This window comes from Nesoenas mayeri (genome assembly GCF_963082525.1).
Source record: "Nesoenas mayeri genome assembly, chromosome: 3".
NCBI lineage: Eukaryota > Metazoa > Chordata > Aves > Columbiformes > Columbidae > Nesoenas > Nesoenas mayeri.
In genome coordinates this window covers 28,207,279-28,226,094 of record NC_137544.1, presented here as the reverse complement: position 1 = coordinate 28,226,094, position 18,816 = coordinate 28,207,279, and the positions used below count along the sequence as shown (strand labels likewise).

The 18,816-nt window shown below is 36.6% G+C and overlaps 1 protein-coding gene across 1 annotated transcript in view; it reads left to right on the top strand.

Moving 5' to 3' along the window:
• The window catches only part of EYS (eyes shut homolog), a gene marked incomplete at its 5' end in the record, with an annotated part of 675,648 nt that overhangs the window by 553,869 nt on the left and 102,963 nt on the right, over positions 1-18,816 (top strand). The window contains 2 exons of the mRNA XM_080341398.1: positions 14,212-14,320; positions 17,540-17,760. Coding sequence (XP_080197524.1) covers positions 14,212-14,320; positions 17,540-17,760 — 330 coding nt within the window. The remainder of the gene's footprint in view (positions 1-14,211; positions 14,321-17,539; positions 17,761-18,816) is intronic.

Here is an 18,816-nt window from a genome sequence, read left to right as displayed (position 1 = left end):
TTCTTTACTTTCCCCAGGGTTTCCCATATAAGTATATAAATTGTTCCTTCTGTTGGCATTCAAGTTAAAAAGGTGATTTCTTATTAACCATATTACTTAACCTATTTTTCTCTTAGTTTTCCCATGTAGAGGGAGGTAGCAGTTCGTTTTAGACCATCAGAGTACGCAAATGAAAATTAATTAGTGCTGCCTGGTAGAAGCAATATACATTACTCATTATTGCATTTCTTATGTCTGCAATAGCTAAGAAAACAGAAGACTCTCAATTGGACATCACTGCAGTATTGCATTGTTATCTGTACAGCATTGCATTGATACAGCTTTATTAATGTGTCAGGTGGCTTCCTAATATTTATTCATAGGATCAGATTTATGTGACACACTAAATGGAAGACTATATCTGACTTTTGAGATAATAGATCAGTGTTAGGGAGCTTGTTTGCCATTTTGTTTGCTGAGATAGTTTCATCTGCACTTAAGAAAGGAACAGGTAAAACCTGTTATGAAATGACTCTTCATGAAAAGAGTTTCACTCCTTTCACATGAGAATATTCTTTCAGTGGAGATTACACTTGAATTTCCCTCATTTTTTTTTTCCATACATCTTCCAGAATTTTTGTTAGGTGCTGCATAGGCTCAAACTGGAGGCTTTTAACTGGAGGAGGGAGCAAACTATCTGTCATTAGACAATTTTCCTAAAATTGCTTGAATGCAATTACATCTATATTAAAAACCAATGAATTAGAGAAGCCAGATTTAGAGGCTAAGTGCTTGCAAAAGACTGCAAGCATTTTCCCTGAGGAACGTTCATCTCTGGAGCTCTGGAGAGTAAAAGAGTAGAAGTCTTTCTCTTTGGTATAATGTAGTCTCCAAGAAAAGTTAAAGGTAGCCATAACGAAAATTAAACCAGCCTTGTTCAGGTTCAGCAAATACCCCATTGTTACATGAACCCGAGGCAATGCTGTCAGACACAGGAGAAATCAACAGTATTCAGTCTTGCAGCTGGATTACTTGGTTTAAAAACACAGCTTTTTATCAGCAGTAAAAACTAGTGGCTCCATGAATTTATCTAACAGAAAAAAGCCCAAAAAACACATAAAGAAACCTGTTATGATTCAGCAGACAATGGTCAGTACATAAGCACAAGCACAGTACATATTCTCCATTCTTCCAAGTAAGAACAGGTTGTCCTGAAACTCAGATTAGAACATAAGGTTTTTGTAGGAGTTGGTACCTACTGTCAGGATCAATTTTGTAACAATCCATTCTTCCAATACTCTCATGATCGTGAATAATGATAACAACCATGATGATTTTATTGTGGCTTCAAGACTCTGCATAAGTGTTAATGCTAATTATTCCAGTATCTTTGTGTTAGTCCCAGTTTTGCGTGTGTGAAATGGAGATGTCTATCAGTCTATGAGTCTATCAGTCAGCTGTCACAGTGCACTAATGTATTGTGTTTGCACCAGTGCAGTCCCTGTGAAGTCAATGGAATTCCAGAGGTATGATTAAGAGTAGGATTTACACTTTCCTAAGGAGCTAGTTTGAGAACAGATATCTTTGAAGTCATGATTCATAAAATATATATGTTGAAGAAAAGCATTCCACTGAAGTAAATGATCCTTGGCTGCATGCTGCCTGTAGTATGCTCAGTGATATATGCAATAGAAAGAGTCCCATTAACCAATCTACTAAAGGATCATATATTTGACTGTTGGACTGGCAGAACTGAAGTAAGTGAGGCATAAAGCAAGTGAAGTAGAACCTAGCATAAACAGCATCTCTTTCAGCTAAAGTATATATTATCATTTCCAGCTACTAATGTGCTTATGCACAAACATGAATTTCTGAGGGTTTTTTAGGTTCTATATAATGTATGAAAAACTGTATGTCAACATTAAATAAAGAAATTGCACCTTCTGTGCAAGCTAGACAATATCAGACAAGATAAGGTGTATTTGTTCTTTTGTATCCAGTTCTACTGGTATCTCCACTGCAAAGAAAATATAGTTTGAAGGTGAATAAAGCATTTTCTTTTCTTCCCTTTTGTTCAGCACTATCTAGAAAGATATTTTTTCTTAAGTAAGGTTAGATTTGTGTATGAAAGAATCTAGTCCTGTAGAAATCCAGAGACACTTATCATTGCAGTCACTTCTATTATAGTCTTGTTGTCTACTATGAAACTTGTTTGCTCTTTCTTTACTTTTTAATGGGCTCAATTATCTGAAAGACTGGAAATGTCATATTAGTTTTAAGATCACTTTTTACCAAATCTGAGACAAATTTTTCACTGTTAACATTCCTTCACTGAATCATATGTAATTCTTCTTATAGAAATGTTAGAATTGTAGCATTTTAGGGCTGCAAGACATCTTATGTGATCACCTTGTCTACACCACTGCCTTAGTAAGACACAGGCCATATTTGTCAATGTAAATTAAACACTTATGCCTTTTCTCACAGATGTTTATCTAACCTGTCTTTAAAAACCTCCAGTGAGAGACCCTGTACAAACCTGTACAGTCTACCTCACTATCCATACTGTTAGAGATATTTTTTTTATAATGTCTGACATGGAGACAAAGGAAAGATTACTCATTGCTTGTTTGTAGCAGCCTTCTACATGCTTGGAGATTATTTTGTTCATCTGATTTGGATTGTATTCTTCAACTCTTTTGATTTTGCCTAAATATGTATGGTATTATCAAATCAGATATCCAGTGCGAGAATGTCAACAACTATAGGATATATCTTTGATTTGATGAAACCTGGATTTAAACTTATAGCTCACTTTTCCAGATCTCCAGTAGTTATTGAGGCACTTTTGTAGTTTTGATTCTCTTGGCTTATGTATTCTGCATCAGAGATGCACCATTTGAAGGCTATTAGCACATCTTACGTAGCAACAACAAGAGAAATGAGGAAATGCAGATACCAAATATGTTGATGATAATAAGGGAAAAGAAGATCAAAATTAACGAAAAGGGATTGAGTAAAACTCCTGATGAATAAAGTGGGTCATTAAGGAACATGACATCATTCATTGTCCTTACCTTGGAATAAAGCAGAAAAATGCTTCACATCTTCACTGTCTCTATACCTATCTATATATCCCAATGTGTGGTTACCTTTTCTGTAATAAGATGACATGGTTGACTTATTTTTAGTTTGCCATCTACTCTTAAGGATACATACTCTGGAACTGTTGTCAGTTGTATAACTGTTTCCAAGTCCTAGGAGCTTTGAAAATCCACTATGAAGTATGTTTTGCTTATAATTATTATGCCATATTAAGCACTGTGTTCTTTATGTCAATAATAGATTAATTATTACTAGATTATATGAAGGGACATGACAAGTCTAGCAAAAAACCCCCTTAAAAGCTAATTGGAAAAAAGCTGATGATCTGCATCAAGCCAATTGCTGTTGAGATTTATTTCTAAATCAAAGTTAATGTCCCAAGAACAGAAGAATAGAATAAATAAACTATTTTTTTTTAATATCTTTCCACATTAAAAAAAAGGTTCCGTCCAACAAAATAATGGCAAAAAGTCGATGTCAGACTGAATAATCTTTTCATACTGAAACTGGGTAGTATGGAAGTACATATGTGGTAAACAGATTTGAAATTTAGCAGATTTGCTGTGACAGTATTAAAAATATATTCTCACCGCATGTTAATAATGGAAAGCCAAAAAGTGTCATTCTCTTACAGATACTTCATTTCTTATAGCTTGATATATGTATGACTTGAGAAGACTAAGCACCTTTAATATGAAAGCCATGTAAGGATGCTATTATTCTTCCTGGATTAATCAGAACTGAGAGCTGTCTGTAGTTTTCTCTCTTGTATAAATGTGAGTCCTGACATGCGTTACACTTTGTTAGAATTCTCCCTGTTCTCAGAAGGCCCAGTAAGTACTGCGAGAAACTACTGAGAAACAAAGGTCAAATAGTACCTTTTCAATATCAAACTCTGTATTATCTTTATAGGAAAATGTATAAAATATCTGTAAGAAATATTTTAAATAGTAACATAACACCAGTTTTATTAAAAAGGTCAGATTTTTGTTGAGAAAGTTGTGTTCTCCTGGAATGTCCAAAATCATGTGGGGAAGAGCTATAAGGTTTTTCTGCTTCTCCCATTCTCTCTGCTTTTCCCATTCAGATACATACCTTTGAAGCTTTTTAAAAGACTTACGTGGAAAAATGGGAGAAAGGAGGCATCTAGTACAAAAATTATTATATTACTGTGCAAATTGCTCCGTGTATCGCATAAGAGTTCTAGTATAAACATCATATGTACAGTTCAGTTCAAACTTCCTCATACATTTTGAAGTGCTGAATGAAATGTTTGTTATTGTCCACAGATAAATCCAAAAGTCTGGCAGAAAATCAAGCATGTTATGTGTATAAAAGAACCCTGCCAATAAATCTATTATCAATTGTCAATTAAAAAATATCATTTAAAAGGAAATTGTTGTTGAAAGTGATGCCTAAGACTTGGTATTTCCATAAAACTGTGTGCCTGTGTTCATGCAACAGCTAGATAGTTCCTTCTTCTGTTTCTTTTGTTGCAACCACAATGAAGAAAGAGAAGATGGAGTACTTGGAAGACTTTCAAAGTCAAAGTATAATGTAACTGGATTAATGCTCTAAAAACTCACTTTTCAGGTCTTTTTTTAGGCAGTACTTTTTGCAACTCTCTTCATTGAAAACAGTAAGTAATATTTTGCAACAATGCAATATGGAGCAATTAGGAACAGACTGAGCTGAAGACAGAGCTCTGTGTAGAATAGTGAGAAAAAACTCAGTTCAGTTTGAAATATTCTCCCTTTTTTGCAGTAACCAGTAACAGGACCTCTGATGTTCTTTTATATCAAGAAGAATCAGTGCGGTACTACAGGACCTGCTATACCACATGAACTATATAAGGCATAGAGATAGATGAGCAATATCATTAGTATCCTAGATATAGTAGCCTTATTATTTGGTACAAATATATCAGAGCAATTTCGTATATTCATTAGGCAGGCTAGACCCCCCCAAATATTCATGTGCATTACTATGTCCACTCTTATGGATGCTAATTGGCTGTCTTTAAGGGCTCACTCCCTCAGATTTCTTGACCTTACAAGGGTACATAGTGATAGAACAAAGGGTGATGGCTTTAAACTGAACAGAGGTTAGATTTAGATTAGATATAAGGAAGAATTTCTTCACTGTAAGGGTGTTGAAGCACTGGAACAGGCTCCCAAGAAAAGTTGTGGGTGCCCCGTCCCTGGAAGTGTTCAAGGCCAGGTTGGATGGGGCCTCAAGCAACCTGGTCTAGTGGAAGGTGTCCCTACTCATTGCAGGGGGGTTAGAACTAGATGGTCTTTAAAGGTTCCTTTCAACCCAAACTATTCTGTGATTTTATGATTTTTCTAGGTTCTTCTTTTCCTACATATTCTAGCAGAATGGATCAAGGAAGAAGGAATTTAAGTACAAGGAGCAGAATCTGGTTTTTGGCATTGTTAGGAGGAACAGCCTTTGATGTATGGATTTGAGGAAGATGTCAGTAATAACGGGGAATGTAATGTTCAGTGTAATGCTGCCAAAAACTGTTAACTGATTTTCTTCACATAGTGAGGAACAGCTCTTGAATCAAATATCAGACACTGTGAGGCTCCATTAAGAAAACACTGAAAATAAACGATCGGCAAAACTTTTGGATTTTCTGCCCCATCAAAAGAGCCTTTAATAGCAAGGTTTTCTTTTCTTCTCTAAACCTAGACTTCTGACAACTAATCATAGAATCATAGAATCATAGAATATCTCAAGTTGTAAGAGAACCATAAGGATAATCAAGTCCAACTCCCTGGTCCTTACAGCATTACCTAAAGTTAAATCATATGACTAAGAGCATCTTCCAGACACTCCTTGAACTCTGGCAGGCTTGGTGCCATTACCATTTCCCTGACTGGGGAGCCTCTGACAGTGACCAACCATGCTCTCAGTTAATAACTTTTTCCTAGTGTTCAATCTGAACTTCCCCTGATGCAGCTTCATTCAATTTCTTTGTGTCCTGTTGTTGGTCACCAGAGAGAGGAGATCAGCACATCCCTCTCCACTGCCACACTTCAGCAAGCTGTAGACTGTGATGAGGTCATCACTTAGCCTTCTCTACTCCAAGCTGAACAAGCCGAGGGACCTCAGCCACTTCTTGTAAGTCTTTCCCTCAAGACCTTTCACCACCTTGGCTGCTTTCCTCTAGACACACTCTAATAGCTTTATGTTCTTCTTATCTTGGGGTGCCCAGAACTGCACATAGGGCTCCAGGTGGGGCCACAGCAGTGCAGTATAGAGTGGGACAATCACCTCCCTCGCCCAGTTGGCAGTGCTGTGCTTGATGCACCTCAGGACACAGTTGGCCATTTTGGCTGCCAGGGCACACTGTTGACTCATATCGAACTTGCCATCAACCCGATCTGCAAGATCTCTTTCCTGGTGGAGAATTTGGCATTTGCTCTGTTGAATTTCGTATTGTTGGTGATTGCCCAGCTACCTAGTCTATCCAGATCTTTCTGTAAGGCCTCTCTACCCTCAAAGGAGTCCACAGCTCCTCCTAGTTTAGTGTTGTTGGCACACTGGCACTAAAATTGAGCCCTGAGGAACCCCACTAGCAACTAATCACCAGCCTAACGTAAACCATAACTCTTTGACCTGAACCATCAGCCAGTTACTCACCCAGTGTATTGTCGACTTGTCTTGCTGTGTGCTGGACATTTTATCCAGGAGGATACTGTCAGAGAAAGTATCAAAAATATCCAATACCACCACATCTACTGGCTTCCCTTGGTCAGCTAGATGGGTGACCTTGTCATAAAAGGAAATTAGATTGGTTAAGCAGGAATTTGTCCTTCTGAATCTGGCTGGACAGGACCAATGGCTGTGTTGTCTGTCAAGTGTTTTACGATAAGTCCCAGAATAGCCGCCTTCATAATTTTATCAGGCACTGAAGTGAGGCTAACAGACCTGTAGTTATCAGAGTATTCCTTTTTTCCCTTCTTGAAAATTGGGACATTAGCCACCTTCCAGTTGACTGGGACCTCTCCAGACTCCCAAGACAGTTGAAAAAATAAAATAGAGAGGTCCTGTGATGACATCAGCCAGCTCTTTCAATATCATCTTTTCAGCATTCTAAAAGTTCACTTTTTGTTGTTGTTTTTGTTTGTTTGTTTGCTTTTTAGAAAAAGAAAAAAAGAAGAAAAAAGAAAAAGGCATCAAGAGATTACTGCAAGACACTATTAGGGGTCAGAATCGTTTGACGTTTTTCATCCTCTGTGCTTCTGTCTACCCCTTTCCCTTGTCTCTCTTTCTCTCTCCCCCTCTACCCTACTGTGGTATGCTTTAACAGTTCAGTCAGCTCATAGCAACTGAAATGTGGTGTTGGATGGCTGGAGGTTACAGCAGACATTTCATTGATTTCAAATAAAATGTCACATATATAATGCAGCATTCATTTTCATAATTATCACTTCTTAGTGTTGTAATTGAAAGTGGTAAGAAGTACCACATTTGACCTTGTTGAAATAGAAGAGGGCAGAGAGACATGAACATTTCCATGGAAGCAGCATGTCGAAGTTACTTTTGCGAAGAGAAGGTGTGTTTTTAATAAGGAATTTTTAAAATACATTTAAAATACAAGAAAAAGGCAAGAATTTTGAAAAGAAGTACCAAGAGATTATTAAAACTGCAAAACACAGTACAGATTTTCACACTTACGAATTGAAAAGTCAAAAGTAAAATTACTGTTCTTGAAAAATCTTACGTATTTCTTGACAGCTGGTTAGATGTTCCCTTGACAACTGCTCTGGTTAATCAAGGGTGTAAATTAAGCCACTGCTTCAGTGTTTTGTGGGAGTAATTTTAGATTGTGTATTTAATATCAACACGTTTTCACTAAACAGGATTTTTGTGGGGATTTTTTCCTATGATGCTCTATTAAGTTGGGCTAGTGTTTGTCAGCTTCTAGAGAGAAAAATAGCAAATAGTTCTAAATGTAATCTTTGAATTGTGGCATTAGAAAATGGACAGTAGTATAACTACTTTGTAATCATTTTTCAGAATATCAGAAATTCTTGTCTCCTAGCAGTGTGAGATCTTTGTTCAAAAGAAATCTTACACTGATAACTTGTCTTGGATAAGAATGAAGCCAGTTTTCTTTATAATGCTTGAGGGTTTTTTATATCTGATGATCTGACATTTTAATTTTGTCATGCGTCTTCCTTAATCTGTTAGAAATACATCTGCACTATCAGCAATACATAGAAAACATAATTGCTATGAACTAAATTTTCTTAAATATCACAGAATCACAGAATGTTAGGGATTGGAAGGGACCTCAAAAGGTCATCTAGTTCAATCCCCCTGCCGGAGCAGGAACACCCAGATGAGATTACACAGGAATGTGTCCAGGCAGGTTTTGAATGTCTCCAGAGTAGGAGACTCCACAACCCCCCTGGGCAGCCTGTTCCAGTGTTCTGTTATCCTCACTGAGAAGAAGTTTTGTCTCAAATTTAAATGAAACCTCTTGTGTTCCAGTTTGAACCCATTACCCCTTGTCCTACCGTTGGTTGTCACTGAGAAGAGCCTGGCTCCATCTTCATGACACTCACCATTTATGTATTTATAAACATAAATGAGGTCACATCTCAGTCTCATCTTCTCCAAGCTAAAGAGACCCAGCTTCCTCAGGCTTTCCTTATAAGGGAGGTGCTCCACTCCCTTAATCATCTTTGTTGCCCTGCACTGGACTCTCTCTAGCAGCTCCCTGTCCTTCTTGAACTGAGAGGCCCAGAACTGGACACAATATTCCAGATGGAGTCTTACCAGGGCAGAGTAGAGGGGAAGGAGAACCTCTCTCGACCTACTAACCGCCCCTCTTCTAATACAACACAGGATGCCATTGGCCTTCCTGGCTACAAGGGCACAGTGCTGGCTCATGGTCATCCTGCTGTCCACCAGGACCCCCAGGTCCCTTTCCCCTACACTGCTCTCTAATAGGTAATTCCCTAACCTATACTGGAACCTGGGGTTGTTCTACCCAGATGCAGGACTTTACACTTTCCCTTGTTAAATTTCATTAGGTTATTCCCCGCCCAACTCTCCAGTTTGTCCAGGTCTCACTGGATGGCAGCACAGCCTTCTGGCATATCAGCCACTCCTCCCAGCTTGGTGTCATCAGCAAACTTGCTGATAGTACACTCAATTCCCTCGTCTAAATCGTTAATGAATATATTGAATAATACTGGCCCTAGTACTGACCCTTGAGGCACTCCACTAGATAGAGGCTTCCAACTAGACTCTGCCCCATTGACCACAACTCTCTGGCTTCTTTCCTTCAGCCAGTTCCCAGTCCACCTCACTACCCGATCATCCATATTTGTTGTGTAAACAAGTATGTGTACACAGCAATGAATGCGCCTTTTTTACATGATTACATTAGGTAACTTTAATGCATGAATACTGTTAAAAGTCTTCCAGGGTTCCAGTCTCTGGACCTATTATCATCTGTATTGTCAAATATGTAATCAGTTTAAGACACTTTACTGTGTTTCTCTTGATATAAACTGGAGGATGAAGCAATCATGCTATCAATTAGGGTTTAAATCAGTCTTTCCATTGATTAGCAGAGACGTAAGTATGAAGTTTGCATTCATTCTTTCTACTCTGCTCCTCTAGTGCCACCTTGTGACTAGCTTGAAAGAAAAAAAAAAAAAATGTGGTTGTATTTCTCACATGGAGAAGTAGCTGTTATAACTTAAGCTAAAACATTTCCTTGAGCAAGATTATACCAGCTAACATTTGATTTAGAAGTGCCTCAATCTTAACTAGTTTAAGAGGATTTCTTTTAATATAATTTCCAAGCATAAATTAATCCAATACTTAATATCCACAATTGTGTCATAGATATGAGCACGTTATGTAAACATTGCACTTTGTTAGAAATTCAGTGTTCATGCACATAATTAATCAAGATGTAACTAGTAATGGCATTAATCACTGTATAGAATTTCTGGTTCGCATCTGTTGAGGTCCATGAGTCTTTTGTAAAGAAACAGCCCCTGTAGTAAATCCTTTGTTAATTCTTTTTCTTAACAAGCTTATATAAAATCCACAGCAGCTATGAAAAAATCATATTATTCTAAGACAAGCACAGAAGAAGGCTGAACCTCTTCTTATTTCGAATCTGTGGAAATAAATATTCAACTACATGAAGCTTGTATCTTAGCATCTACAGGAACAGGTTGGGGTCCACGTGGCTCCAGACCTATTTAGATTATTGTGCATAACATTCCCATGTGCCCTCCCCACACACGCATTTTCCATACCTACTCCCCACACAGCCAGTTCTCCATGAATTCCCAATGCTCAGTGAACCCTTTTTATATCATTATGAGTGTGATGTGCATGAATCACAATTTTAGTATCTGACAAAATATTCCTGCAATAGGAATCATATTGCATTCTCTCCTGTCATTGCCTCTGGAGGGAAAAATATGCTGGCTTTGAATGCAACTGAAATATGCCACTGAGATGTGAGGCAGATGGGCTGAAATGCCTTCAGCATCTAAACGAGTAAAAAAGCACAACGGAACTAAAAATACTTCAAAATTTAAAGATGTCAGTGATTAGCCACTTTCAACTCAGGTGTTCTTAATGTGAGGTCAGTATCTCATAATATGAGGTTAATTAGAAAAATTAAAGAAAAATGTCAAGAGAATAAATTATCAGTTCAGTTTTATCTTTTCTAATGTAGATAATGGATTTCAATCTTATATGAGGTGCGTTCAATAATAGAACTGCATTTATCTGGTTGCAAGATTGAGATAGATTTAATCTTAGAATATAAGAAAAATATTATCAAGTTACAGAGCTACATGAAGTGATATTTTAGTTCAGGTTATTTCTGCCACAGAATATTTCAAGCATATTATTTTTCCATCCTTGTTTTTAAAAACAAGTATAATTGTGTCTTGCATATGTCCATAGTATAGCAATGTGTGGTTTTAGTAAAGATAGAGACAGCATTTCTGTTTTAATTGCCATTTTTCATTATTTTTATCATTTTCTCAGAAAACTGTCTTTTGGGCTGTAATTTTCCATGCTCTGTCTCTTTCTAAAAGCTACTCTAAGCATACTGGAGTAATCTAGCAAATTCAAACAGTCCTAATTTTGTGGTAATGTAAGCATGAAAAATATTCATTTTGTCCACATTTCAAATGGCAGTTTTTCCTTTCTGTGACATAAGACAGAGAAACTTCAAGTATTGCTTGCTTGGACATCATTGAAGAAAAAAGAGCAAACGCTGAAGAAAGTAGTGGTAACATTCCTAACGTGTGCTCCTGAATACAGGGCAGTAGGTTGCTGCTTACAGCCTGGTTTTTTTCTCATAAGTTAGTCACTAATCTACTGGCTGACAACAAACAAATCAGTTCTTTTCGTTGAGATTTCATTGCTACATCTTAAAAAAAAAAAATGAAAAAAGTTTCATGTTCTTTGTGAAATTGAGACCTAAGGATCAAAATGATCCAGATCATTGATAAGGAGATTAAACAGAGCTGGCCCCAATACTGAGCCCTGGGAAACACAACTCGTGACCGACTGCCAACTGGATTTTACTCTGTTCACCACAACTCTTTGGGCCCAGTCATCCAGTGCGTATATAAGGTCTATATTACAATATCCAGTCAGAGTAGAAAGCATTGAGGAAAAGTTGTGAGCTGTTTTTCCCCAAGAGAATCCTAAATGAACTGATTTTCTTTTACCTGAAAAAGTTATCTGTATACACTGTGGTTTACCTGGTCAAGTCCCAGCAGCTGAAATATGAGTAGGAATAATAAGTAAAATTTACTTTACATATCAATAATTTGTTGGAAATCACAGTAGATTGAAGTACTTTCTCAAAAATTGTCCGTATTCCAAATATCTAAAAAGGAGATCATAAAACTATCTGTAAATTATCTGTTTATTTATTAATGGTGAACTTTTTATTATTTATTATTTTTTGTTATTTATTTTATTATTGTTATTTATTTTTTATTATTTATTAATTTATTATTAAAGAGCAATTTTTCCTTACTCAATTCATATTTTATAATGAAATTGTGAAAATTAGCTTATGTTTAGAACAGCAGACATTGCTTCTGGATCCATACCTTCAAAATCAAAATGTTAACTTTAGACTACATAAGAAGGAACTTAATTTAAAATATATTTAAAATCAACATGATATTTTTAACCTGAGATAAGAAAGAAAAATTAATATTTTTCAAACCCATTTGAATAGTCTAGGGGCCTAGATCACATTTCAAAAAGTGGCAATAGAAAATGCCATTCAAACGTCTCAGTCTTTAACAAAAAATTTAACACATTGTTCCTGGTTGAAAAAATAGGAAAAGTGTTGCAGACTTACAAAGGTGAAATAATTTAGCACATTTAAACCCCAGGTAGCAGAGCACAGTGAAAAACTCAATGAGTTAGTATTGACTCAATTAGCTCTGGAACAAGAAGCAATACAACCACTGGAAAGGAAGGATTTATTAATATGGGTGTATCACCTGCTAATATTGATGTGCTGCCTATATAAGACCTGTGGTTTTTAACTGCTCATTCAGAAATCACTGCACTGCAGTGAATGTTATAAATATTCATTAGGGCACTAATACTATATTCATTTATGTCAATACAATATTCCCTGTAAGTTCAGAGGTGAAAACTGAGATGAAATTTCATACTGAATCTAGAGGTGGGAGGATAAAATAATAAAACTGTAGACACAGGAGTAGAAAAGCAAAGTTCCAAGCGTAACATGGGATAAATAATACCATGGCAGCTGTACACAACCAGCAGGGTGGTGGTATATGAAAAGGTTGGCATTTGAGAGCATGATAGGTCTTGATGTGGTTCATCCAGGACTAAATTTGTCCTTGGCAGTGTTGAGGTCACTTCTAAGATTAGTAATAAGTGGTTCTAGTGTTCAGGACATAATGGACTTTAAAATATATTAACTCTCATATGTCTATGGCCTAACATAAAAATTCATCTATCCCAACACAAAGTAGATTATGAGATCCCTGTAATTGTCCTTCAGCATTTGTTCAGCTAAAAAAAAAAAAAAAAAAAAAAAATTTGGCAATCCATATAAATGTATATTTTTTTCAGAATCTTTTGTAAAATCTGTTGTGTAACATTCGTGAAATGCTGCATGACAGTGTAACATTGTTCTTATTAAAGCCTTGCTCTAGAAATGTATTATATGGATATGACTGAGCAGAGTTTCATGTGCAGAGTGCATGTGGTCAGTAAACCTTAACATTCCTCCCAAAAGGAGGCCTATCATGTTCTTTTTTTAATGCATGTGAAAACTGAAATTGAGACAAAGTGAAACTGGGAAGCACTTCTACAGAAATAGCAGTTTTAAAGAATCTATCGACTAGTGTTCTCTTATTCTGCTATTGCTGCGATAACATTTATACCAATTTCCTTTCTAAATATAAAACCAGTATATTTGAAAGTCATCTTGTTGGATTGAATTTTTATTGTTGATAATAGCATTTCATCAGATCTCATCATAGAAAGAACATGAAGAATTCTCAGTGTTTTATTGAATGTTAAGTAGTATTTGCTTTACAAATTCCCTTAACCTTATATTCTTCTTTATCTGTGAAGCTCAACACCAGAGTTTACATTAACAGCAAGTAGCGATAACTGTATCGCAGTGTAATCTTGCTGCTCAGAGGTATGCAGCCTTTCATTTCTTATTCCATTTTTGTTTCCCCTGTAGGGCAGGAAAAGGAAATTTCCACCTAGGGAGTTCAGCATCATTCAACATTGATGTTACTTGTCCAACAATCCTCTATACTAGGGAAACCATATGTCAGCCACAGTTAGCCCTTACAATTTATCAGTACCCACTTATGCATGTAAAGATCTCTTTCTTCTTTGGCTCTGTATACATTTCAAATGCTGGAGTCAAGAACAGTAGGAAAGCAAATAGAAGAGGGACATTGGTAGAAGAAACTTCCATCTTTTTTAGTGTCCAAAGATTGCCATCCTTTATTGAGACAGACGCATCTTTTTCACTTCGCCTTCGCTGTATGAGATTCGAAAACTCTGCTGTCAACAGCATAAACAATAATGAGATCTTCTGTTTCCTTCCAGCTACGTGTTGCCTGTGGGCAGTCCTGAAGGTTACTGTATGATCGAAATGACGGTAGATGGAAATCCTCCTGTACAACACAGACTTTCTCTCTCATATCAAGCATCTCAGGTAAGTCTGCAAAACATCAAAAAATAGCTATTTGCTTTGAACATTTCATCAGCGTATTAGTCATTCTCAAAGGAGAATAGGCATTCTAACTTTTTTCTAAAGTAGGAAATGTGGTTCCTCCACAGATAACATTGTATGTACTTAATTTTTCTTTAATATATCTTTTCACATCAAGCATCCACAGTATTTCCATTAATTTCTTCATCTTACCTGACTCTGAAAAGTCTGCTTCAACTGCCTGAAGTCCATTGAAAAGGACACTGGTACTGCAAGAGGAAAGATAATATCTTAGCAATGTCATTTAACTAGGCCATGGTGTTATTAGAAGCAATTCAGATACTGTTAAGCAGTATTTCTGGTTACTTCTTATTTGCAAGCCACACTGTCCAGTGGAGGGCAGTTAAGAATCATCAATGATTTAACCTGGTGTGACTTGTTGCTAGGACTTCATTTATGAATAGTATTGTAAAAATTACTGTCTCCATTTTGAAAATTACATCAGAAGACTCTAAGTGGGCAATAGGCCAGCTTGTATCTAGGTGTTTGTTCAGTCTGATACAAACAACTTTCATTAGAGATTGCTATTAGCCCCATCAGTTGTTCATAGCTTCCTGACATTCTGCTGCAGAAGATTCCTTTTTCTCTCCCTTTATGTTTGAGTTTCAGAACTCTGGCAGAATGTAAAGATAACACTATTGGCAGCTTCTGCACAGAGAATCTTGACCCATCTGTACTTAATTATATAGAGAAGCGAACAATACCTTAGTCATAAAGAACTTGCAGGTAGCTGCCTTTGATGTTATGCACCAGGATCACACATCAGAATATTTCTGCTCTTCATCAGGAAATTTCTTTGGTTCCTAAAAGAGTCCATAACTCTTCTCAGTTTCTTTTTGTGGGGTCCACAGTTAAGTTTTGATTCAGATCATGAGTGGACTTTTAAAGTGAATGTTCTGATTGTCCCCACTTACTACGCTTTGGTTCCTGTTGCAGAGCAATCCTGGAGTGTGACAACTGAACTCTTCTAGGATAAAACAGCACAAAAGATGCTCTCAATGAGTGCATGGAATATGATGTAGACACTAATAGGTATTTCATAGCACCATCTAATACTTAAGCCAGAATAACAACTTGCATGGTATGTAGTATGAATGTCATATCCTCATGACTAACCATTACACTTTACAGAACTACTCCCAGTCTCCTAGAGCCCCTATTTTCTTTGCAAAGAACACAAGCAAAGAAAGAAAAAGAGAAATTTCTTATCTCGAGGAGGACTGATGAATTTCTTCCCATTACTGGCCAAGCTAATCCTTAGCACTTAGGCTCCAAGTGAAGAAGGATATTTTCAAATTAGTATTTGAAAAGCTAAACATGAGTATTACAGAAGTTAACATAATGTTAATATAACATTATATTAAGCCTGTTATGTTATTAACAAGATCTACAGGAATTACTCCTGTGTCCTTCCATAAAATATGGTTGTCAGTTAAATTCAGAATAGAACCTATACAGAAATAAATGTGTATTATGGTGTACTAGCATGAGCTTAAACATCTGACATATTATGATAAAATCCATTGATGTGAGAAACTGGGCAGAGCCTACTGAAGTTTTTCTGTGGTACATTGGATATGCCCACAGGGTCAGTGCTTTTGTAAAATAAGCCCATTAATAAAAAGATTGCATCACAAGAGAAGTGTTAAAAATCTTTTCTTAATCATAGACAGTTTACATTCCAGCCCAGTGCTCTGTTTAATTCTTGTAACAGGTTCACAAGCAGAGAGAAAATGTCTGTCTGCAAGCACTACTTACAAATCTTGCCTGTAACTACAGTGGTTTATAGCTTTGTTTGAAAGAGGATAAAGTCAAGTGATATGAAATTAATTCGACAAGTGCTGAGCTGATGTCTTTGAATTCCTTCCGCATGAAAAATCTGATTTAGTTTTATCCATGCTCTAAAAGAAGTACGGTTTTTTATCTTTCCCTTATAAATGAAACACATTGTAAGTAAAGGAATATCTGGAGGTATTCATGTTCATTGTATCTCCAAATTTCACTTGCAGTTTTCAGCAACATAGCTCCAGGACTGATAAAAGCAATACAGGAAACAGTAAAACAATATCATATGGATGTGTGAATTCCAGATAAATCAATATGATGTTTTCCTCATGTTCCTAGTTCTTTACAGTTGATGGCTGAATAAGATAGCAAAGGGCCCCTTCACTATAAATTGTCTCCTCACAAATTATCTCTTTGTTTTACACATGCTGTGAAATACTTTTTATTCCATTGGTTTATTCCTACTTGACTTGAATTGACTAGGTTTCACCCACTTTCTGGATTTATGGTACCATGCAAATAAATGCATCACAATGTGAGACATTTATGAAAAAATAGGATTTTTTTAATTCCTAGTGACATGCATTTAGCCAAGGAATTTAGAAATGGTGAAACCCTATGTCACAACTCCAGAAAATCAGACATCAGTTTGATGGGTGGAATTCACGGTGCTGCATGAGTCACAGATCCTTTGCCTCTGATGGTCAAGGATTTGACTCCTCAGTCAGGTAGCACAGGAAATACCAGACCAACCTCTAATATGATTTGGTTGGTCTCAGTATGAAATAGTTGTGGATGTTTATTTGGCACCTTTATAAGGATGTTCTAGGAATTTGTGGCTCTAGAATTCACTACCTAAAACTTCCCCTTTTCCCCTTGGCTTCACTATAGTGGTTTGTTTTCTATCATTCACTCATAAAGAGTAAAACCTTGTCTCTGTATTTCTCTTGCCTTGGGGTTCTGTAGTTTCCATATCCTAAAGCTTTATCTTCAAGTCTACAGCCTCTCCTGTGTTCCTGCACAAACCCTCAACCTTGAACAGAATGAGGTAAACGATGAGAAAACCTTCCCATTTTCATTGCAGTTAAGACTGGGAATTCCAAGTTGTGTTTCATGCAATGTATGTTGTCTTACATGTTTGAAGATATGGAAATACATTAAACCACTCTCTTTGTATGTTTTTTTCTGTTTTTGTTTGTTTTTTTTTTTTTTAAGAGAATGACATTTAAAAAAATAATCCCATCAGCAAGTATCATAGTTTTTTTGCAAGCTTCAGGTAATGACAATTTCTTTTATCTCTAGTTATTATTCATTCATTATTTACACTGACGTCACAAATCACATTCTTTTCTCATGATTCTCTTCTTGTTTCTGCAGATCGCCTTTGGATCAATCTTCCTTGGAAATGTTCCTGTTTATGAAGAGGTTAATCGATGTGCTGGGCAGATAGTTGGCTATAAAGGATGCATTAGGGATTTTCAAGTTAACAACAAAGAGTTGTTTATCATAGAGGAGGCTCTTGGAGGGAGAAACATTGAGAATTGCAATGTTCCGATATGTGATTATCATCCATGTCGCAATGGTGGGACCTGCACTAGGTAAGAGTTACCTCTTCAATCATTTTATCATCTGTTTACACTCTGTGGCTGGTGGGTTCATTCTTAATGAGCAATTACTATAATTTTCTATGTAATGAAGTAATCACCAATCTTTTGTCCTGATTGTATTAAATAGAAAATGTAACATCTTCATGCCTAACCAGAGAGATTTTATACCTTATTTGCTTACATGAAAAGAGATATAAAATGTAATTACATTGCCCACACCGCATGCATATTGGGTTGCTGCCAGAATTCTTTTATGATCAACTAAATCAGTTCCCTTACAAGGCTCAGTGACTAAATCAGACTATATAGATAGTTTGGACAGAAACATATAAGATCTCTTTCTTCTGTCTAATGACTCTGTATCTTACTAGTCCTTGTACCCTCATATGTCTTCATGGTGTGCTCCTGGGTACATAGCATAGACCTTTGTCATCGTGCTCTGAAACACTAACAAGTCAGCACCTTCAGCATGTGTGAAGAAGTGTTGTCAAAGATCCTTTGGAAGTTGAAGTGCATCATGCTGAAATGAGGAAAGGGATTGAAAAGAAGACATGGGCTAAAAGCACAGCAGATGATGGTTCAGTTGAATAATGGTTCATTCAGAGCACAGTTATATTTTAAGCCATAGTAACTTAATCATTGTCTAAGGGACTCAACACTTAGCAACCCCTTTTCTTTTTAAAATGCATAGAATGCATAAAGTGTCTGCCATGTCTGCTTTAAAAAATGTACTTCAGCTTCAAGGCAAATGCTGAACAGAACGTAGTCTAAAGTTCTTTTAAAGCTTTGAACCACTGTGTGTTTCTTAGGTTGAAGAGAACCTGAATCAAAGTTTTGAGGTGCTTCTCTGCCCCTCTTAGCTGGTATGAGCACAGAAAGAACACCAAACAGGTTTCTGATCTCTAAGCCTTGTTTGAGCACAAATAAGAACAGTGAAACTTTATGGAAATATACACAATTTGCCTACTAGACTGGTAAAATTGCATGTGTACTTGGGAGTAATGAGTCTGGTTTTCCTCTGTTGTTCCTTGCTATATCTCTGTCATT